Source organism: Lepidochelys olivacea, assembly GCF_965140295.1.
Source record: "Lepidochelys olivacea isolate rLepOli2 genome assembly, chromosome: 1".
NCBI lineage: Eukaryota > Metazoa > Chordata > Testudines > Cheloniidae > Lepidochelys > Lepidochelys olivacea.
The window spans coordinates 267,928,358-267,944,157 of record NC_140411.1 but is presented as its reverse complement, the minus strand read 5'-3'; the positions used below and the strand labels follow the sequence as shown (position 1 = coordinate 267,944,157).

General features: G+C 42.4%; 1 protein-coding gene across 7 annotated transcripts in view; it reads right to left on the bottom strand.

Moving 5' to 3' along the window:
* The window catches only part of ANKS1B (ankyrin repeat and sterile alpha motif domain containing 1B), a 754,152-nt gene that overhangs the window by 267,876 nt on the left and 470,476 nt on the right, over positions 1-15,800 (bottom strand). For all 7 annotated transcript variants that reach the window (XM_084617338.1, XM_084617337.1, XM_084617336.1 and 4 more), the window contains one exon: positions 12,443-12,541. In XM_084617338.1, the coding sequence (XP_084473464.1) occupies positions 12,443-12,541 (99 nt within the window). The remainder of the gene's footprint in view (positions 1-12,442; positions 12,542-15,800) is intronic.

Below are 15,800 nucleotides of genomic sequence, written 5' to 3'. Positions count from 1 at the left end.
GGGGATGTAGTGGATGGCCCAGTGGCGTCTCCTGGCTGGGGTTCCGTAGGATGGGGGAGCAGAGTCGCCAACTGCTGCAGGCATTGTTGCTGGTGGTTCCAGTTCTGGTGTCCCAGCTCCAATATCAGCTATTGCTGCTGTGTCCCTAACTGCTGGACCAGCTACTGCTGCTGTTGAAGCTGGGGTGCTTCCTGCTGCTGGCTCTTGGCCAGGAACTTAATGAGCTTGTCCATGTCCATGGTCATCCTGGGCACGTTCTTCTTCAGACCCCTTCTCACAGGGGTCAGGGGACCATTGCCCACATTCTCCATCACATGTAGAGGGGCTTAACAGGGCTCGTCCCTCTCCGAGGTGGCGGGGGACCACACTGCCTCATTATGTCCTCACAGTTGCTGGTGTGGAATCAGTCTGGTCACGGGAGTCTCTCACAGGGGTGACCAGGAAGATGCCACAAAACAGTTATTCATGCCCAATCGTGTATTGGCAGCTCCTCCAGGTAACTGGTGACGGGTGGGCTTGGCAGTTCTTCAGGTGTTGGTCGGGCGGGCCAGTCTTTGGCTCCGCCGCCAGTTGCCGGGGTCTCCCAGCTGGGAGCTAGGCGGGAGGCATCTGGCCTCTCCAGCGGCTGTGCCCCGAGTGAACTCTGTCCCCATGCTTTTCTACTTCCTGTCCTGCGCCTGACCCTCTGGGAGGTGGGCTCATAGCTCTCTGGCCCCACCCACTCTGGTGTCTGGGGCGGTGGAGGACCACACCGCCTCGTTACAGGGACATACATTTTCTGTCAGCTCTTTTGCTCATAGGTGGTATGGTGGCTGGTGTTTGCCATACTGTTTCCGCTGGTTCCATCAGTGTGTCCTTCACTGATAGTGCTATTTTCGTTGTGGATGCTGGGTGTAGAATTTTTAATAGTTGGTGTCATAAAAATAAAGGGAAGGGTAAACCCCTTTAAAATCCCTCCTGGCCAGAGGAAAAATCCTCTCATCTGTAAAGGGTTAAGAAGCTAAAGGTAACCTCGCTGGCACCTGACCAAAATGACCAATGAGGAGACAAGATACTTTCAAAAGCTGGGAGGAGGGAGAGAAACAAAGGGTCTGTGTCTGACTGTATGCCGCTTTTGCCAGGGACAGGACAGGAATGGAGTCTTAGAACTTTTAGTAAGTAATCTAGCTAGGTATGTGTTAGATTATGATTTCTTTAAATGGCTGAGAAAAGAATTGTGCTGAATAGAATGACTATTCCTGTTTGTGTGTCTTTTGTAACTTAAGGTTTTGCCTAGAGGGATTCTCTATGTTTTGAATCTAATTACCCTGTAAGGTATCTACCATCCTGATTTTACAGGGATGATTCCTTTACTTCTATTAAAAGTCTTCTCATAAGAAAACTGAATGCTTTTTCATTGTTCTAAAATCCAAGGGTTTGGGTCTGTGGTCACCTATGCAAATTGGTGAGGATTTTTACCAAACCTTTCCCAGGAAGTGGGGTGCAAGGGTTGGGAGGATTTTGGGGGGAAAGACGTGTCCAAACTACGTTTCCCAGTAAACCCAGATAAAGTTTGGTGGTGGCAGTGGAAATCCAAGGGCAAAGGGTAAAATTAATTTGTACCTTGGGGAAGTTTTAACCTAAGCTGGTAAAAGTAAGCTTAGGAGGTTTTCATGCAGGTCCCCACATCTGTACCCTAGAGTTCAGAGTTGGGAAGGAACACTGACAGTTGGTGTTGACTCTCAGTCACCAAGCCCCCAGAAGGGAGTCTCCAGGCACCTCCACTCTGGATAAAGCAAGTAATCTTTCCTCCAACAAATCGAGGAAAGGGGAAACATCACTGACACAGGGAGAACCATTAAAGAGAAAACGGTCTCCAGCAAGATCACTGCCCTCAGTGCCAATGGCTTGCAGGGTGAGCATGTTCGATGCTCCGGGCACCTCCGGCACCGCCTGCACCAGGAGTATGAACAGTAAAGACAAGGAATTGAGTGGCAGGCATAAGACAGCCTCCTTCTCCACAGCACTGACCACTCCCAGGAAGGGCACAGTGCTGATAGCACCGAAAACAACAATGCTACCCCTGATACAGCCTCCTATGGAGCAAGGACCCACAAGATCTAAACCGCCAACATCAGCACTGACCAAAGCCACTCAGAAGAGGGCGGCACCAATGCAGGTGCCTGACCATATCTACTTGGCACCAACTACCTCAGCTCCAGACATGCTAATAATCGCTCTACCAGGCTCTCCCATCTCAGCACCGACCGCCCCCTGGGACCGCCAGCACCAAAAAAAAACCAGGACTCAACGTCCATACTGCACTTCTCAAGCAATGAGGAGAATGACATGGAGGAGGGAGTATTCTACTCCAGACACTCCTCCCCTTCCAGTATCAAACCTCAACCATCCCACACAAGTGCCAGGGACCATCCTCACAGAGACATACCCCCATGGATGTTCCCATGCTTTTCATTCCTGATGCAATGGGCACACTGGGACCCATGGTCGGCATACAGATCACAGCTGCAAAGGAGTCACTCTCCTCTCTCTCTCTCTCTCTCTCCCTCTCCCTCTCTCTCTATATATGTATGTATCTATCTATATATATATATCTATATATCTTGACTTTAGCAAAGCTTTTGATACGGTCTCCCACAGTATTCTTGCCAGCAAGTTAAAAAAGTATTGATTGGATGAACGGACTATAAGGTGGATAGAAAGCTGGCTAGATTGTCAGGCTCAATGAGTAGTGGTCAACGGTTCGATGTCTAGTTGGCAGCCACCATCAAGCGGAGTGTCCCGGGGTCTGTCCTGGGGCCAGTTTTGTTCAACATCTTCATTAATGATCTGGATGATGGGATGGAATGCACTCTCAGCAAGTTCGTGGATGATACTAAGCTGGGGGGAGAGGTAGACACTCTGGAGGGTAGAGATAGGGTCCAGAGTGACCTAGACAAATTGGAGGATTGGGCCAAAAGAAATCTGATCAGGTTCAACAAGGACAAGTGCAGAGTTCTGCACTTAGGACAGAAGAATCCCATGCACTACTACAGGCTGGGGACCGACTGGCTAAGCAGCAGTTCTGCAGAAAAAGACCTGGGGATTACAGTGGATGAGAAGCTGGATATGAGTCAACAGTGTGCCCTTGTTGCCAAGACGGCTAACGGCATATTGGGCTGCATTAGTAGGAGCATTGCCAGCAGTTCGAGGGGAAGTGATTATTCCCATCTATTCAGCACTGGTGAGGCCATGTCTGTAGTACTGCGTCCAGTTTTGGGCCCCCTGCTACAGAAAGGATGTGGACAAATTGGAGAGTGTCCAGGGGAGGGCAATGAAAATGATTGGGGCCTAGGGCACTTGACTTATGAGGAGAGGCTAAGGGAACTGCGCTTATTTAGTCTGCAGAAGAGAAGAGTGAGGGGGGGATTTGATAGCAGACTTCAATTATCTGAAGGGGGTTCCAAAGAGGATGGAGCCTGACTGTTCTCAGTGGTGGCAGATGACAGACCAAGGAGCAATTGTCTCAAGTTGCAGTGGGGGAGGTCTAGGTTGGATATTAGGAAACACTATTTCGCTAGGAGGATGGTGAAGCACTCGAATGGGTTACCTAGGGAAGTGGTGGAATCTCCATTCTTAGAGGTTTTTAAGTCCCGGCTTGACAAAACCCTGGCTGGAATGAGTTAGTTGGTGTTGGTTCTGCTTTGGGCAGGGGGTGGGACTAGATTACCTCCTGAGGTCTCTCCCAACCCTAATCTTCTATGATTCAAAGAAAGCAGATACAACCCCCTAAGGAGATGGCCACAGGACCCTCTGAGGCACCTGAGGACACAGTAGAGGAGTTGGAAGACACTACACAGGTCCTGTCACGAGAACATAGCTCCTCTTCATCCCCAGATGAGTCAGTCATGACCCCCCTCCCCACCCACAGTAGTGGACGACTCAAAACAATTCCAAGAATTGTTTAGAAAGATGGCACAAAGCCAAAACATCACACTTGAAGAGGTGACTGAGAGAAAAGGGTACTTGTTCTATCCAGGGACGAGGTGCCTGGAGACCCCCTGCCTGGTGGCTTGCTAGTGTCCAATGGAGGAGTAAGGGATTTTTCCATTAGGACCATTTTTAGTCTAAGATCCCTGTCTCTCCTCGCTCTGGCTTTGAGTGGGCGCATTTCTGGGGAATGTGCACTTCCCCTAAACAACGGACGCATTGTGAGCGGCCGTCTGAAGAGGTATCGCGTCCTTGCACAAAGTACATCTTTTGAATCTAGGCAAGCCTGGCATTATCTTTTTCTAATTTCCTAATTAAACAGAAATAAAGAAGGAGAGGGATCTCTCCGAGGTGTGTGTGTGTTTGTTTTTTGAAGTTTAAATAGTTTTAAACTGAAGCTTAAGACCATTTCTACACTATCTACTAACTATAACTAACTAAACCCTAATTGCTATCTAAATTGTTCTATTTCTCCATTTTAGGTCGTTTTAAGACACTGCTGTTGGAGCTCCATCTGCAGCTGAGGATGAAAAGGAACTGAAGGGGTCGGGAAGTGTGAGCACCAATGGTACCACAAAGCAGCTACTATGCACGCGCATCCCAACCAGGCACTGCTACCAAAAGTCTCTGATAAGCAGTGCCAGGATGCACCGACACCTAAAGTGGAGCACGCACAGGGACAGAAAAAAGAGCAGTTGCTTCAAACCCCAGATTTCAATAAGAAAAAAACAACTGTAGCTTCAAAGGAAATCCAAGACAAAAGGTTAAATACCAGTTGAAAGCTGATTAATTGGAACAACTGAGAAGAGAGAGACCAATACAGAATAAAGAGGACTGCCTGAAGTAAGACAGTGTCCTAGAAAGAGCTGGAGCAGCACTGGGAAAAATCTGGGGCACAACTTCTGAGAAGATTCTGAAGGGAAATGAGCCAATAGTAATTGAAATAGAACACAGGAAAGGACTCAAGTCCTACTACAGATGTCCTCGGAGTACAAAAAAAATCTGAGAATAAGGGGAGTTCCAAATGTCTTACGCAAGGAAGCTAAGACTCAAAAGTAGGAATCCTGTGTGTATGGTGTCTTTTAAAGAACAGTATTTTCCGCAAAGGCATAGCCAAACACAACATTGGAAATAAAAGATTTGATGTAAGAGGCTATGTGACTTTATTTGCAATTTTTGTTTTTTAGTTCTGGACATATTGTGTGCCTTTTTAAGGGGATTACACGTTAGAAAATGCAACTGAATTTGATTAGATAACTATGAACACCATTCCCATTGTACATAATACAGTAAACTACAAACAGCTTCTTTGTAGCTAGGAGGTTCTTTTTGTTTGTTTTGTTTTTCATACAATGTGAGTGTGTTTTTTAGCAGTGATATGAATAGACAATGGTGAGAAAACTTGTTGCTTTGCTGTTGATGCGGACAGTTTTGAACATTAATTCCAGATCTACTGTCATGATTCAACATTTAGTGGCCATTTATAAAGCATTTCCATGTGATTGTAGTGATCGTGAAAGGACAGTAGTATAGTAAGGACAGTAGCAGGCCAGGCTTCCCCACACCGTACCACCAACATGCCTCAAACCTTTGACCTGGAGGGAGCACCTCTAAGAGTAAGAGGACAATTTGACACAGCTGGTCCTTGGCCTCTTGCTGGTACTACCGAAAAAGACAGCTGTAACCTCTCATCTCTCTCTCCATTCTATCCAAAACAATGGAGTTAAAAAAAATCACATGGCTATCCCATTCCTCCAAATGTTCCTTCAAACCCTTTCATTAGCTTCTCATTCTCCATATTAAATTACTTGTTTTAACCATCAAGGATCTGGACAAGTCCATTCTTGCCTAAGGGTAAAATTTTCAAAAGTGCCTCATTAAGGACTTTTCTACACTGACATTTAGTTTGCAGCAAGTTGGGATGTTAATCTACCCGCAGTAGCCTGCTGTGCACTAGATGTCCCCCTATATCTCTATACTTGTCTGCGCTTCCTTTTACCTGTGCACTGTATGAATTCCCTCTTCAAATGGGACTTGTACTTCCTCTTCACTTAGGTGCTTTTGAAAATTCCACCCCTAATACTTAAATTCTATTTTTTAAATATATTGTGATAATTGGGCCTACAAATTTACCCTAATTGTAAACTAAACTGTAAAAAGTGAGCAGAAATTCATAAATGGTCACAAACAATTTTATATATCAGATCATTAAGAAAAGATGTAAGGAGGAGATAGAAAGACTGAATTAATTTAAACAGAAAGGGTTTTACTAATATCACACAAGAACAATGTTGAAATTGTGACTGGTAATCAAGAGGAATAGAAGACCAGAAATCAATGGACCAAAGTCGGTATGTCAGAAATTCGGCCTATTTGTGGACAAAATACTAAGAGGAGAGACTCTTCCACCCAACACTTCCTTTTGGAGTTCTTAAAAAGAAAAGACTTTTGGGAAGAAGCAACTGTCTGCCAATAACCATTGCAGCAAGCTTTATCATCAGGGTTGCCACCTCCACTATCTTCTGGGACCTTCTTCATCCTAATCCTGAGAAATGTCTTGACCAGACTAGGCCAAAAAGGAGGACCCAAATAACACCGCCACCTCTACTGGCACCGGTTAAATCCCAAACATTACCTGGGATGGGACTTCATCTCCTACTTCTCCCCTCCTTCCTGTGCGTCTTTTCCCTTCCCCACCTCATTTCTTTTCTTTCTCATCTCTCTTCTTTTGCCTTCTGTGTAATAAGAGTCTATCTTAGCTGGCAACGATGCTATAAGCCTGTGACTAAAGAGGCAACTAAAAACAATGCCCAAAAACAGCTGCTACAAGTTTGCCAGAGTGGCTGATAAGACTATGTGCTGCGCTTGTGTTTTTCCAGCAGTGAGGCTGCAACACCAGAGACAGAAGCTGCATTTTCTATCTTTCCTATTCTTTTCTATCCCCTTTTGTGTGTGATTGTCTTGTTTTGTCTTTATAAGAAACAGGACTGATTTGTAACATCATCAACAGCTCCAGACCATCTCAACTAACTTCTCCTTTCCCAAGAAAGGACAGCAGATACCATCTTTAATACCATCTAAGAAACTGTCTAACAAGGGGCCTTTCTTTCTCAAAACTCTTCAGCTAAAGGGAAAGGGAACAAGGGATGTTGTTAAAATAAAAGCTTTATTTAATACACTTCAAATGCTTTAACTGTTTTTCTTTCTTTTCTGTATCTTTAACAAACTTTAAAAGACTGTTTAATGGTGCATTTGCCATCATGCTAAGCAGGCTAAGGTCTCCGTATACCAAGCCCCAAACCTGTTTAAAACTATTTAATGTTCGACAATGACTGGGCTATGTTAACACCTTTAATTCTTTGGGCCCTTTATTCCATCCTAATTAATATATTTCCCTTCACTCAGAAACAAATGACCCAGATTTTGTCAAACTCTGTTAAGAAATTTGCTCTCAAGCTAGGACCAGGTATGATATATTTCAATTGAAAAGCAATAATTTCACAAGTTATATTTGTACAGAAATCCCTTCTCACCCTAAACTAATAGTAATGAGCCATATGCTGCTCTTATTTAGACTCATATAAATCTTGAGTAACTCTATTAACTTCAGTGGAGTTACTCCACACATACATCAGTGAGTGACCAGAATTTGGTCCAGTATCTCCAACCCAACACTATAATAAAAAAATGGCATTATGAAAGCAGTAATCTGATTGGATGATTCCAACTATGTTTATCTGTTATAGCTATACTATACTCTGGTCTCTCAACCAATTTCTCCTCAGATAAATCATTACTAAGGGAAAAACAGTAACATATTTTAAAGATTCTAGGTTAAATCCACTTTGTTATACTGGTATAAATACAGTATAGGGGAGTATAGAATGAAATTTGTCTATTTTTAAAAAAAAAGTAATTTTTTTTCTAATTCTAAAATATTGTAAGCTTTAGCAGGTAAGCTCCTAAATCTTTCACTGGTGTCAGAAATACAAAAGTTTCATTACTCAGCAGGCAACCAGCATCTAAGCATCAAAGGACAGTTTTCATTTTACACTACTGGCTCTCTGCTGCATTTCCAATCCTATTTCCACAAAAATGAAGGTTGGATCAGGTAAGGGAAAGCTTTAAAAAGATCAACATTTTCAAAGTATTCTTGTCAGCAAGTTAAAGAAGTACGGGCTGGATGAATGCACTATAAGGTGGGTAGAAAGTTGGCTAGATTGTCGGGCTCAACGGGTAGTGATCAATGGCTCCATTATGAAAGCAGTAATCTGACTGGATGATTCCAACTATGTTTATCTGTTATAGCTATACTATACTCTGGTCTCTCAACCAATTTCTCCTCAGATAAATCATTACTAAGGGAAAAACAGTAACATATTTTACTTATATTTTATACTTTAATACTTTTATATTTAACATATTCTAGTTGGCAGCCGGTGTCAAGTGGAGTGCCCCAGGGGTCGGTCCTAGGGCCGGTTTTGTTCAATATCTTCATAAATGATCTGCAGGATGGTGTGGATTGCACTCTCAGCAAATTTGCGGATGATACTAAACTGGGAGGAGTGGTAGATACGCTGGAGGGCAGGGATAGGATACAGAGGGACCGAGACAAATTGGAGGATTGGGCCAAAAGAAATCTGATGAGGTTCAATAAGGATAAGTGCAGGGTCCTGCACTTAGGACGGAAGAACCCAATGCACAGCTACAGACTAGGGACCGAATGGCTAGGTAGCAGTTCTGCAGAAAAGGACCTAGGGGTGACAGTGGACGAGAAGCTGGATATGAGTCAGCAGTGTGCCCTTGTTGCCAAGAAGGCCAATGGCATTTTGGGATGTATAAGTAGGGGCATAGCGAGCAGATCGAGGGACGTGATCATCCCCCTCTATTCGACATTGGTGAGGCCTCATCTGGAGTACTGTGTCCAGTTTTGGGCCCCACACTACAAGAAGGATGTGGATAAATTGGAAGGAGTCCAGCGAAGGGCAACAAAAATGATTAGGGGTCTGGAACACATGACTTATGAGGAGAGGCTGAGGGAACTGGGATTGTTTAGTCTGCAGAAGAGAAGAATGAGGGGGGATTTGATAGCTGCTTTCAACTACCTGAGAGGTGGTTCCAGAGAGGATGGTTCTAGACTATTCTCAGTGGTAGAAGGTGACAGGACAAGGAGTAATGGTCTCAAGTTGCAGTGGGGGAGGTTTAGGTTGGATATTAGGAAAAACTTTTTCACTAGGAGGGTGGTGAAACACTGGAATGCGTTGCCTAGGGAGGTGGTGGAATCTCCTTCCTTAGAAGTTTTTAAGGTCAGGCTTGACAAAGCCCTGGCTGGGATGATTTAATTGGGGATTGGTCCTGCTTTTGAGCAGGGGGTTGGACTAGATAACCTCCTGAGGTCCCTTCCAACCCTAATATTCTATGATTCTATGAAAGTCTAACATTAGATTTGTCACTTGTTATTTTACTCTCTAAGCTTATCCGGCAGTTTCGGATGCAAGAAGGTGGGTTTGAAGTAGTGTCAAGACATAAGAGTTTCTCAAAAAAAAGCACTTCTTCCTTCCTTCGGTGTTCTAGTTATAGACAAATCACAGGAGGAGAAATACAAAAAAGTCTCACAAGAACTCCTGGAAGTTTTAAAAGAATTGTGAATGGAAGTAGGGAAGCTTTAAAAGCAAGTTAAATTAAAAGCTTTTTATCTATCATCACTCATAGAACCATAGGGTTAGAAGAGACTGCAAAAGGGTCTTCTAGGCTAAATCCCTGCCAAGATGCAGGATTTTTTGGGTCTAAACCATCCACGACAGATGGCTATCCAGCCTCCTTTTGAAAACCTCAAGTGAAGGAGCTTCCACAGCCTTCTTAGGCAGTCTGTTACATTGTCCTACTGTTCTTACATGTTTGGGTATTTTAACACACTTTAAAATGTATATACTTATCTTGAAAATATGATAGGGCTGGACTCATGAACAGTTTAACAAATATGCTAGTGCTGTATGTTTCCCTGCAGGATGTGAAAGGATTTTCAAAATTTGCAGTGTGCTATTGAGAATATAACCAGGATGAGCTCTATTAGATAATAGTTGTTATAATACTGATTTATGGGTCATATAGCTTCCTTTGCAGCTCTGCCTTAAAATAACCTGGGTTTTGAATAGAAAATGATGTACTGTTTCTGTGTAAGCTCTCTTGTGTTGCAAAGTCATTTAAATAAAGAGTTGTGATGCACAGCTTTTGCTTCCATCCTCCTTCATTTTGGTATAATATTTCTGCATTAAAGATGCATTAAGAACGTGATCTTTTTGGACTATTTTTTGCTGCAGCTAGCAACCTCTAAACACCCTCTGACTGTTATACAGCACTGATTCCAGTCATTCAAAGGTATTTAACTATCTCAGATTTACAGAATGTGGATTCTAACAGGAAATTGCATGACTCATTTGTTCTCAGAAACAGCTGGTTTTGAGAGTTCATTTAGAGCTTGACTCTGCCATCCTTACTCATACTGAGTAGTACCTCATGCCTCAAGGAGTCCCTACTTCTAAAGTAAGGTAACTACTCAATAGGAATATGTGTGGCAGAATCTTTGAGTCTCTAGCTCCACATACAGTAAGCACAATTAGAAACGGACGTTTATCTTTTTCTGTATTTGTGCAAGTTGTGGATTTTTTGTCAAATTTGTTTTGCAAATATGGAACAGATCATGGGATTTAGCATAGGAACTTCATGTACGTCTAGGGCTGAATAATAAAAATAACCAGGATAGTGGGAATTAATTTTGGCATGTCTTGTATACTGTTTCTAGTCTAGCCTTCAGAACTTGTAGTCTTCATGAATCCCATTTATTAAGTGCAGATCTCACTAACATATAATATTACAAAATCCTGTTACTAGCTTTTGAGTTAGATGAAAAAAAAGCATGCCCGTCCACTAAAAAAAAAATAAAAAAAGGAAACATACAGACAAACTATTTCAGTGGTACAGAGCTAACAATAAAAGTAAAAAAATGATGTTAACAATGTTACAGCTAAAAAAAAAAAGCCAGAAACTCAAGAAATTCACAGTTAAAATTTAAACACCAAACTTAATTCAGCACCTTAACCTACCCTCTGCCTATAAACTAATCTATTTCCTAGTCCTTCTTACCTCCATCTATATTCCCAATACAGTCCATGGAATACATATCACTATCTTTAATCATGCTGAACTACATATAGACTGTGACCGTCTACATACAAGGATGCACCAGAAGCTCACTCTTCAAGTCCATCTTCTCAGTACAGGCCAGATCATCTTATTCTTCACAAGAGGCCCCAAGACCACATCTTTCCTTATCCATCCATGCACCAGAAAGCCTATTTCACCTAATTCATCTTCACTGTACAGACGGGAAAAATCTTTTATTTGCTCTGCACACATTCCCTGTAGGGGTCAGAGACTGGATACAGAGCTCCATCTTTACCTTGATCGTTCTGTACATGCTATCCACAAACACATACACCTTACAATGGGCTTTGTTCCTGCTCTATCTTCTACAGAGCCAATATGCATGAGGGCCCTGCTTGGCCTCAGGCAGAATACAACTTGGCCTAGCATGATTCCCTTAGATGGCTTCCAAAATCATGTGACAACCTTCAGGGTCACAATATGCCCAGTCCATCTTCTCAGGTTTCTGCACAAGGCAAAGTTAGCAAGAAGCAGGTATTAGCAATCAGCTGTGAACTACCCACTGGCAAATTTTGGTGTTCCATCTAGCATGTAGTTTAAATCCCAAAGATACAATCGTAGTCTCTTAGCATGCTTGACACATTCTCAATCTGCAATGAACACCATCCTACGCCCTAAGTGCACTGGAAAAATGGGTACAAGTTACAGGATCACACATCTGAAGAGCAGAATTCATATACTCAACAGGACAAACAAATAAAATATAGCAACTGCTGATAGTCTCCAATTCACATATGAAAGATATGTATTGCATCCATAATGGAATATCTTGAGTCTCTAGGGTTACTTAATGGTATTTCCAATCTTACCTCTATATTAAGAAAAATTCCTCTGGGATTTATACAGAAATTTATTTATGGAGGTGATGCAACAATTTATATGCAAAAGCCGTCCTAAAATACATCCCTAGCCCCACTTCATTTGTTGTTGGCTTTATGTGCTAACATATTGAAAAACCAAACATTTCTATAATCATTTCTAAAATAATTAGCATCATGAATATGGGACCTGATTGTCCTCTGCTCTGCACTTGTGTAGTCATTTACGTCTGTGCAAAGTGGACGTAAGTCACTACCAATCCAGAATGGTAGTATTTTACACCCACTTTGCATGGTGTAATTGACTAGGAAAAGCACAAGGCAGTGGAGAATTAGGCTCACAATGTCCACATTTCTATATAAAAATGGTATTTAAGAATTAAAAGCTCTTGGTGATACTACTGGTATCCAGATAATAAAAGAAACTGTACCTTTGGAAGGAGCTGGATTGCCTGTAGAATTCTTTGCCTGTGTCCAGAGTTAAGAATTCCTATTTCCAACAGATCCTGATCTTCCATTACATTGCTTCCCTGAAAAAGGAGATATTCAAATCTGAAACAATCCTGAAACAAACCCTTAAACTGTGTTTAAAAGAAAATAACTTTATTTAACATATAGTATGACAAGAATAATAAATTACTGATGATTGCATTGATTTCCAGGTCTATAAAATGTGAAAGGACCTTGAACTCATGGACACTTACTAGTGCGCTGGCCGAACTGCCAATGGAGAAACTACAGTTCCCACTAAAAACAAATCCCATAAGTGAATCTTTCTCCTCTACCCCCTCCTGTCATTTGATTGAGGACAGGGATGTAATTATAAAATTTAACTATATGCATACAGTGCCTCATCTGTTTCTCTTCCCCCTGCCCCATACATGATATCCTTTCTTCCTCAAGTCAGAAAAAACATCACATACAGTAAGATCAACACAGTGGAAGCAGGTAGATAGAATTATTTAGTAATATGTTAGTAAAATGCCTTGTAACAAGGTGGCTTGCTGTTGGACTGGAGAGGCTGGGGCAAAGCAAACCCTGATCACAGAATGAGCTCCATCTGAGTCAGGCATTTCTTATAAAGAGCAAAAGGTGATTGCAGCAAGTGGGAAACTCAAGAGGTTGTACTGAGACTTCAGAGAATGTAGGGAAGACCCTGAGACCAGGGAAATTGCTCCAGCTAGGAAGGGTTTGGAATAGCCTGCTAAGTGAGGAGGATTCTGACCAGAACAGGGGAGTTAGAGCTGTACCCAGCTGAAGGAAGGAGGGAAGACCTTTGAGTTTAGTTTTGAACTTAAAGTTAATAAATCAGACTCTAAGTAGGGTTATTGTGCCCGGACTGGAAAAACCACTTGTGGCATTTATTTGGGGATCCAAGAAGGCAAATTGAGGTGAGGGGATGCGTGCAGGCCTACCTGGTGGCCACCACCAGGAGCCAAGAGGCCACTCATCTACATGCCTGAAGAGCACCCTCAACTCCCAAAAGTGAATTAAACTTGGCATACATAGTATACAGATTCCAAGGCTAGAAAGAACCAGTGTGATCATTAGTCTGACCTCCTGTATAACACAGTACATAGAACTGCTGTGACATCCAGGGACCTTAAGGCTGCTGTGACAGCCAGGGACCTCAAGACTCTGATGGAGGGTAAGCTTCCCTTCTGTATGGGACACAAAAGACCCCACTTCAGAAACTGACAAAGATCACTCTGATAACAGTGGAGCAGAACCCATGTGGACAGGAGATAGGTGAGCCAAACCCAGGGGATATTAACAGTGGCTTGCCCGTGGAATGTTCCAGGCTTTCAGGTACTGAAAGTGGCATTGGTACTGTATGCTGTTGTGGAGCTGGTGTAGAAATTACAGTAGCTGATACCAACTGAAAGCCTTCCTGCACACCAAGAATGCTGGTACCAAAAGGTTAAACAATTCTCTGGCAGCAACATATACCTCCGCAATTTTCTGTACTGGAATTGGGTCATGAGTCTGGCATACAGCAACTTCAGGGGTTGACCTCAACAGACCCTACACAGGTTCCAGAGTCAATGAACCCCCACTTTGTAGCAGAGCAATTCTCTGGGGGAAAACTTCGCCTCAGAGTCCCTCCCAGAAACCTTGCCTCTAGACGTCCTTTGTACCAAAGGTACCAGGTGCTTAGAAGATTTGTATCTATTCTTTAGTACTGGGGACACCAAATGAGGTGCTGAAGACATCTCAGGAGGTGCACTCAGTATTGATGGTGCCGCACTCAGAGTATGCTCTGAACCAAATTGCTCTGATAGAGGGCAAAGTGCCACCTCCATAAGGGGACACTTAAGTCTCACTGCTCTATGTTCTTTAGAGCAAGGTTTAAACCCTCTATAAATGTGACACTTGTCACTGATGCGGGACTCCCCCAAACATTTTAGGCAGCTAGAGTGTGGGTCACTGATCGGCATAGGTCTGACACACAACCAGCAGGACTTGAAACCCTGAGAGTGAGGCATGGCTCCGCTCCTAGTCTTGGAACCAAGAATCAAATTTGGTCCAAAAAGCACTTAAAAACTGAAACCTATCACTAACACTGACTATACTCTATATCTAACTAACTACTAAACGACAAAAAGACTATATACAAGTGTGAGGAAAATAAACTTGCGATAGAGGACTGGAACTGCTCCAACAACCATCACTGGCTGTAAGAAGGAACTGAGGGGTATCAAGGCGGCTCTGTCCTTATACTAGCATGCAGAGGTGTGTGGCAACAGAGGGTGCTCAAGCTGCTCCAGTGGGTACTACTTGGAAAAAGCGATCCGACAACTGTGCACAAGACGTGCACACATCTACACTGGAATAGACATATGCAATCACTTGAGGGCAACCTTAACTATTGGTATTGTTATTTGCTCCACCTTTAATGAAAACACCAAAGGCTTTGATGCTGTAGGTTTCTTAAGTCTGTTCTATAGTCCTTAGCAAATTCTTTCAGCTTTGAATTGAAGTAGGAAAGATCTGTGAAGACTGCTTGTAGTGGGCCAGATTTAGATCTCTCTTATTCCAGTTCTACATTAATATAACCTCATTCCCTTTAATGTATTTCCTTGTGATTGACTTTAATAGAACTATGGTGATCTACACCAGCTAAGGATCTGGCCCAGCATGCTTTAAAGCTTTTGTAAGTTAAAGTCTACTCATTTTAAAAATATTTCTTCAGTTAATTTAACAGTTAAGATAAAACACTGCTAATAAACCATCCAAAGATTAAAAACATAAAACTCACTTTACAATAAACTTTCAAACAGTGCACTTTTTCCTTCAGGCCTAATCTGCATCAAACTATCAAGATGGCAATTTCCTGTTTGATAATTATTCTTTTACATTACATTGTAAGACTTGTAAAATTAGTTATTTAAGTAGTTATCAAATATTTTTCATATTATGCTGAGTTTTCCTTCAACAAACACTTTTTGCATGTGAATCAGTATTGGAAGGAAGTACTTGTTTCAAGCAAAGCTGCTAACACATCAATAAAGCAAACACATTACTTACTCATGACTTAGTGTAGTATTTCTATGAACACACTGAATATGCATTATTAGTGATGGATGAACCTCATAAGGCTTGGATATTTACATTAAATCAGCACCTGAGCTGGAAATCTTATGAGAACAGCCTTTCCTATGAGGTTGCTTTTCTGTCTAATCAGGTTTGAAATGCTGATTTTTGGCAGTCCCATGTCTAGCCTCAGATTATGCCTTAATTACACCTGTGCAACCCAATTGTCTTCAGTGGAATTACCCAGGTATAACA